Raw genomic sequence first — 7,834 nt, 5'->3', positions numbered from 1 at the left:
TTTGATGCTTGGTCAACCTTGGGTGCCAGATTAAGTTCGCAAATTCAAGGTGTGGCCGTATCAAGCATTTGTAGATGTTTAAAAATACTTGCTTCATGACTTTAGTGAAGCTTTTCTTAATTACTGCTATCATGCCGTTTGCCTTATTGGCTTTTTTAGTGAGAGTGGGTGAACTTTTGTTCACAGCTGAGAGATGGTAACTCCACCTTGATCGACGTCCCCGAAACAAATTGATTGTCTCTGATTAAAGCCACTTGAAAAGCACGATCTTCCGTGTCCTGGTCTTGAGCCACTAGCTTTAGGAATTGATTTCTCTCTCGTCACGATTGGTCCACATTTGGATAATCTCATCGAAAATTTCAATAAAGTTCTGCAAAAGATTTTGATAAAATTTGTGAAATTTTTGTGAGGAATTTTTTGTTTTTCCAGTCATACTTCTTGAAAATTTGTTGTCCATTTGGACTATTTTGCATGCAATGATTGTCGAGCATGCCTAAGTTTTAGTTTTTTGTTCAGATATTTTTATCACACCACGCAGAAAAAAAATTAAATTAGTTTAAAAAATTTGTATTTTCAAGACTAGTCGGACATTTTGTTATAACGCACAGTAGCCGGCTGTTCTTGGGAAATTTTGGTTACGTTTCAGAAATGTGAGCGATAAGTGTGTTCGCGGATTATTTAACCCGAAACTTTGAGCGTGAGTATTGGCACAATGAAGTCGGACGCCCTCTTCCTTGCTATCGGTGAATTCGGTAGATTTCAAGTTCTGACCATATTGTTTCTCACAATGTTAGGCATCATTGGTCACTCAGACTTCTTAACTTATACATTGTTTTACAACACGCCCGAACATACGTGTGTGATACCAAAACAATATCTTGATAACGAGACACGCAGCTTGATATCTGCTCAAAATTCGACTGTTGACCAAGCATTCCAGTACAAAGGCAAGGATGACGATGAGCTTCTTGATACTTACTGTAACCACTACATTACGCCATATTTACCTCTAGCTGATGAATCAGAACCAGAAACAGTCAAGTGTTCTGAGTGGGAGTTCAATAAAGGTTACCCATTTGGAAAAACGTTTGTCTCTTCGTTTGATATGCTTTGTCAATATAAGTTTCGGAAGGCTTTGGGTCAATCATTAACAGCAATTGGGTTTTTAATTGGTGCTGTAACTTTTGGATTTCTTTCTGACCGTTACGGGCGTGTGAATACACTAGCTCTAGCTGCATTTTTGAAATGCATTTGCAATTGGATGCTGGTTGCAGCAGAAGGTGCAGATATGCTATGGCTCTTCTATATCAGCTATTGTTGTGTATGCGCGTGCTCTCATGGATTGTACTTGGTGTTTTTTGTGTACATAATTGAAATAACGGGACCAAGAATGCGCTTGTTTGCTCCTGCTCTTCGGAACCTGTTTGAAGTTGTCGAGGAAGTGTACTGTTTAGGACTTGTATACGTTTTTATGGACTGGACCCACTTCGAAATGACGCTTGGAATATGTGGACTGCTGATGTTACTAGTTCTCAAATATTGTTTCGAGTCACCGCTCTGGTTGATATCCAAAGGTCTTGAAACACAGGCAGAATATGTGCTGCTTAGAATAGCTGAAATTAACAAGCGAACGGTTCCGACTGAACATATGCGCAATTTCATAGCTCAAGCACTTTCCGAAGAGTACAAGAGTTCATCAGTGCAATCTAATGGGTCTTCACAGTCTGCATCAGCAGCTCAAAGTTGGACTAGATATCTGAATGTATACTTCATAAGTGAGTGACCTTTCGCAAGCTTCCGACTTTTTTTTGAAGGTTCAGCTTTCTTCCAAGTTGCTGTACCACCCATGCTTGATACGACAAAGCCCGATAGCTCGATTCAAGTCGGGAACTGTTTTTTTGCAAGCTGAAATTTTTCTGTGCTCGAATTAATTTTTTGCACGGCTGCAGATATCGGTTTTAGGTTTTTTGACTTCTTGAGTTTGATATGTTTGATTTCTGCGCTCTTGATGACGCAAATGTCTTGGATAAAAGTTACATAAGAGGCTGCTCGGAATTTAGCTTACTTGTTGATGCTTCAATTTTTTGAGCAAAAACTTACATGCCTAACTCAAAATAAGAAAAAATCAATTGAAGATGTTTTTAAAAAACGCTTCGTTCAAGGTGTTAAATGTGTTTTTTTAAAAGAATTGAAAATTTTGCTTTTTAACAGTTTTTTCTGTTAATAGTTCAAAAGGCTACATTGTAAGTTCTTGCTGTAACCGCATTCAGTTTCTATCAAGGGCCTGGAAATTCGTGAATTTATATTTTAATTGCAAACAGCCATTGTAAAATCAGTTTGTTGTTCTAGAGTCAAAAGTATCGGGGAAGTTGGAGGACTTGAGGATCTTCGTTAAAAGCTACCCGAACATATGCATCAAAGGCATTCTCTTCGGAATCAACTGGTGTGTAGTTTCGGCAGGCTTCTACGCAATCTTTTTCTCCGTTCCTAATTTAGGAGGAGACAAGTATTTCAACATATTCCTCATCAGCGTGATCGACTACCCCATGTACTTTTTCTGCTACCTCTTCATGGAGAGATTTGGCAGGAAGTTTGCCTACTTGTTGTCCATGGTGGCCGGAGGTATGACTGGCCTCCTAATTATGATCTTCAGACACAGTGATATAGACGGGATGGTGACGGCGCTGAGTCTATTCGGCGCAATGTGTTTCTCGTCCTGTTACACAATCATATACATCTGGACTTCAGAAGTGTTTCCAACTCCCATCCGCAATTCTTCCATGGGTTTCTGGTGAGTGGAACATAACAGCCATTTTTTAGACTAATTTTTAACAGCTTGTTTCTTTCATGTTTCATAGCTTTCCAGTTTTTATCAACAACATTTTTTTGGAATTATTCGATTTTTGTTCGTGATTTTTTAGTTTTTAGGCATGCGGAGTTTTGTTTTTCTTACGCATGCAGAGCGTAGTTACGCATGCAGACGAGACTGCAATTCCTCATACGATAATTTTTTTTAAATTTCGCTTTCTTGATATAATAAGAATCGCTTTTTGCTCAATGTCATTGACCATGGTGGATCAATTTTGATATCCGCGAAAAATTTCGGAGATAGTGGCAAAACTCTTATTTGGTTTCGGGTCATAACATGACGGACTTTTTCGTAATTTGGAGGCAAAAAAATTCTTTTCCGTCCTCGTTCTGCAGTTTATTGGAAAAATCTTGCTATTCGTTTCGAGATAGGTTTTCCAGCTTCGTGGTGGGATCGTTTTTGAGTTTTTCACGAAAATTGCGATCAATTATTTCATCTTGGGGCGTTAAATGATTATGGCTATAGGTATCTGTAAATCAAACGAAAAACTAGAGTCACAATTATTGTCACCATTTGTAATATTGAGTAAATCCTTTTTTGATTTTTTTTGAACAGAAAATCATTGCTTAATAGGTCCCCCCCCCCCATTTTGCATTGAATTTTTGAGAAGTTCATTGAGAATGAACTGAAATTAAGTTTGAAACTTGCTAAGTTGAGTGCAAGTTTTGTTTACAAAGCGTGAAATAATGTTGCTCAACCCAGACTTAATGGCGCCGCAGCCCCAGCTAATTGCTTGTCAATCAAAGTCTGCTAAAAGCCCCATTTTTTTAGTTTTCATGCTAAGCGATCGGTCCCCTTTTATAACAATAGCAGTGTATCTTGTTTACTTTTGCTGCATTAGCATTAAATTCGGTTCGTATTCGTAGGTCCCAAAATGAAAAATCAGTCCCATACGTCCCAAAATAAAAAAGCAGTCGCACAAGTCCCAAATCTTTTCAATTGGTCAAAAGACTAAACTAGCCGAGTCTTGGTTTAAGGTCGCCGTTGGGCGCGCTACGCGCGCGTCGCCGCTTCGTGGTGATAACCGACTCTAAATTTGGTATGGAGTCCTATTCTCTGTTGGCAAGCTCACAACACGTTGGCGCGGCTGCGGTGGTCACTATTCTGCAGCTTGAGTTTATGCTGCTTGAACAGTAAACAATCAATCCATAAATTCGATGACTCAAATTTCAACCAATCAGAATTCAACAAGATAAATTTTGGGACTTATGCGACTAATCTTTTATTTTCGGAGCTATGAATGTTGGGACCAATGAGAATTCACCTTAAATTCGGTGGGTATTCACAGGTACTAAAATGATAAATCAGTCCCATTTGTACCAAAATAAAAAATCAATCGCGTTAGTACCAAAAAGTATTCAATTGGCCTAAGGCTATTAAGCCGACTACTTTAAGCTATTTGTTTAAGGTCGCTGGTGGGCGCGCTACGCGCGCGTCGACGCTTGGCGGCGATAACCGGCTCTAAATTTCGTATAAAGTCCTACCCTTTGGTGGCAAGCTCGCAACACGTTAGCGCGACTGCGGCGGTCACTATTCTGCGGTTGAGTTTTCTTCTGTTTGAACAGTAGAAAATTAATCTAATAATTCGTTGGATCACAATTCGACCAATCAGAAATCGAGTTGAATAATTTTGGTACAAATGGGACCGATTTTTTATTTTGGTACAAATGGGACATCACCTTAAATTCGGTTTACTTTTGCTACATTAGCATTATATCCTTGTGTCTGGTTTATTGATAGCTAGTTTTTGAAGATTGTCAAGCTAACATGGCGCAGATGCTAGTAGGTGTGACTCTTACTCTCGTGATCGGGGGTTTGATTCCGACATATAATAACTTTTAGTTAGTTCTACCTTTTCTTTCCTTTTTTATTTTTTGACAATTATAGAGCTACTTTTTGCTATTTTTTTTGCTTGTGTTTGCAAAGTTCAGTTTTTTATTGGATAATACCTTTGGAAAAGTTTTGTCCAAAGAAGCGTATTTTACATTCTCTCCCACTATTCTTTGGGTGGTGGTCGAGAGTAGCCATTTCTATCAAGGCGCATGTCTAGTGCGCAGCAGATAACGTCTTTGCAGGTTATTTTGCAGGCTTATGTTTATTTTTGGATTGTTCTCAAACTGTCATATTTAGAGCTGATTTTCGCCGTTTAAATGGCTCCGCCTAAAAGTGCAGCTCTGTCTCTGTATGTTTTTTTTGTATTTTATTTACTAGTCAAATTGAAAAGATTTTTGATTATCATCATCCCGTGGTGTCTTTGATGAGATAAAATTAGATTAGAATTTTTACCTTGAATGAAATACTACTACAAACACTTCCAGGCTACTGTGTTTTGAGATAGAAAGCCTGAATTTGTGTTAAGTCTATCAGTTTCTTCATAAAGACAGTGAAGACCCTGCTTTGAACAGCCTTGTTTTTCATTCTAAACCTATCTCTCCTTATTGCTATTTAGAATTCATCAATGGATGAACCAGTAATTGTTATAAATCTGTTTTGTAAAAAAAATTTAAAGAAGGATTTCTTCTCTTTTCAGCTCAGGAGTTCTTCTCTTTTCAGCTCATGAGTTCTTCTGTTTTCTGCTCATGAGTTCTTCTGTTTTTAGCTAATTGAGTTCTTCTGTTTTCTGCTCAACAGTTCTTCTGTTTTCTGCTCATGAGTTCTTCTGTTTTCTGCTCATGAGTTCTTCTGTTTTCTGCTCATGAGTTCTTCTGTTTTTAGCTAATTGAGTTCTTCTGTTTTCTGCTCAACAGTTCTTCTGTTTTCTGCTCATGAGTTCTTCTGTTTTTAGCTAATTGAGTTCTTCTGTTTTCTGCTCAACAGTTCTTCTGTTTTCTGCTCATGAGTTCTTCTGTTTTCAGCTCATGATTTCTTCTCTTTTCAGCTCATGAGTTCTTCTCTTTTCAGCTCATGAGTTCTTCTTTTTTAAGCTCATGGTTTCTTCACTTTTCAGCTCACTGTGCGGCCGAATCGGCATGAGTGCGGTGCCCTTTTTCCTCCTTCTGGGAGTGGCTGCCGAGGCCACTATGTGCATGTTGGCATTCGGAGCCGCCATTCTGGCCAGTATGCTGCCAGAGACTAACAAAGTCCAGTTGCCCCAGGCGCTGCAGGAGGGCGAGAAAGTTGGACTCAGTGTCTTACCCGGAGGCCTCAGGTCATTTGGGGTCAAAGTGCAAAGTGCTTTTAGAAGTAAATACAACCGCGAAAGCCTCATTGACGAAACTGTTGAAGTTGAGCAAAGGCGAACACGAAGTAGTGTGGATGGTAACAGAACTACACAGGGTAATGGCGAGTTGGGTTTAGAAGTAGTTTCTACTGCTGCAGACATTCCAGATGTCAGTTTGACCTCACTTCGAGAAGAGGACAGTCCAGAACTGGTTTTTGTACCGGAAAGCCCTACTCGCAAGGGTAATGGAAGCAGGGAAAAAGGGCGGGAAGAAACATCAGACTTTGTTGTGCCAACTGATTCACATCAGCGAGATGAGGAAGACAGCTCTACCGATCCAAGCAATTCTACATTCCATATCGAAGTATGATTTGTATTACTTAATTTCAAGCTAAACTGAATTAATTTTGCGCAATATTTGTGTCCCATCACATTCCGTTTAAATTAAATGACTGAGTGTTTCTAAATTTATTCATTCATTATCCTAAAATAATTCTATTTTCATCTTTATTTCTGCACTAGATTACTTTCCCGCCATCTTGTAAAATGTAAATATTCAGTTTGAACCATCCCAGAAATTAATAAAAACAGTTCATTGACCGGTTTTGTTTCTTGTTTTGACAATCGATAAGTTTCACTAACACCCTATTAATGTTCGCTCAGGCGATAATCAAGTTTGTTGCTCCCGTGTTCTATACTTTTTTTCCCGTAAATGAACCTCATTCTTAGAAGAGTATATTTAGAAAGAAATGTTCAATATACAAATGTACACTTATATGTTCCGCCTATTTGGGCTCGCGCTTCCATTGTAGGTGTTAGATGCAAGATCTTACTATGTGATTTTTACCGCAATTGTTTCAGTTGGTTATTAGTTATCTGCCTTAATTTTTTCGGCTTACTAACCCAATGCTTTTTAAGTCATAAACGTTTTCTTGCGTTCTTGACTCTTTTTCAAATATCTGTTGGCTATGTTTTTCAATAAGTCTCCGGTCATTTTTTGTGGGCAGGGTTCTATTTTTTTACCATGTGTTTCTGAAACGGTTAAAATCAACTTCTCCGAATCTCTTTTAGATTTTTTAATATTTATTTTTTTTTCGTTTTTTTTGCTGTGTTTACTCTTGCGATAAGGCTTTTTTCCCATTAGCAAGGCTGTCTTGGAAATTTATTTTTATGTGGGTTGTAAATTTACCAACTCCGATTTCAGTATATCATTTTTTTCTCATTTTATTCGGCATGGAAGGTATCCTTAATAATATATCGGCTCGGAGGCCTTTTTTTGAGTCATATGAGGAGCAAAAGTGTTTTTCTAGTAAAGTTTCCTTTCGGCGTAACGTGTCTCAGCTCAAGAATCGTTGGCTTTTTTAATCTCTTTGTAAGTTTTGTTCCGGTGCTTATTTATCATGAAATAAATAATCTTATCTCTTGGCATAGTTTTTTGAAAGCATTTTTATTTCATAACAAAATGAGGACAAATGTAGGAAAATCTATGGTAGATTAATTTTTTTCGATAGATTTTCAAAAAAATTTCTACGGCTGTCATCTTTGTTTCTGTCGGTTAATTTGTAATGCTATGTATGTTTCGTAGCTCAAGTGAATCGAAGACTTCTTTGCCTCACTTTTTAAAGTTTCCAAAGGTGCAAATTCGGTTCCAAGATTTAGGATTTTTTTTTGAGAATTTTTTCGATGCATAGTGATAATCATTATTGTTTGTACTGCAAGCGATGCGAAGCTCTGCTTCGCTTCTGTGTATAAATTTTACCAGATACTTCGTAAGCGTCTGGCTTATATCCTATAGTTTTTGGTGA

General features: G+C 38.0%; 1 protein-coding gene across 2 annotated transcripts; it reads left to right on the top strand.

The window, feature by feature from the left end:
* The first annotated feature begins 614 nt into the window (after nt 1-614).
* On the top strand, nt 615-6,826 carry LOC134853238 (organic cation transporter protein-like). Of its 2 annotated transcripts, XM_063869217.1 has the most exons (4): nt 615-1,067; nt 1,455-1,775; nt 2,350-2,791; nt 5,817-6,826. In XM_063869217.1, the coding sequence occupies exons 1-4, from the start codon at nt 713-715 to the stop codon at nt 6,397-6,399; spliced, it is 1,701 nt and encodes a 566-aa protein (XP_063725287.1). In that variant the 5' UTR covers nt 615-712; the 3' UTR covers nt 6,400-6,826. The 2 variants fall into 2 exon arrangements, with proteins under 2 accessions (XP_063725287.1, XP_063725278.1); XM_063869208.1 differs by having other exon boundaries at nt 615-1,775.
* Nucleotides 6,827-7,834: the final 1,008 nt, after the last annotated feature.

This window comes from Symsagittifera roscoffensis, chromosome 1, assembly GCF_963678635.1.
Source record: "Symsagittifera roscoffensis chromosome 1, txSymRosc1.1, whole genome shotgun sequence".
In the NCBI taxonomy this organism is placed as follows: Eukaryota; Metazoa; Xenacoelomorpha; order Acoela; family Convolutidae; genus Symsagittifera; species Symsagittifera roscoffensis.
This window is presented reverse-complemented; position numbering and strand designations above follow the sequence as displayed.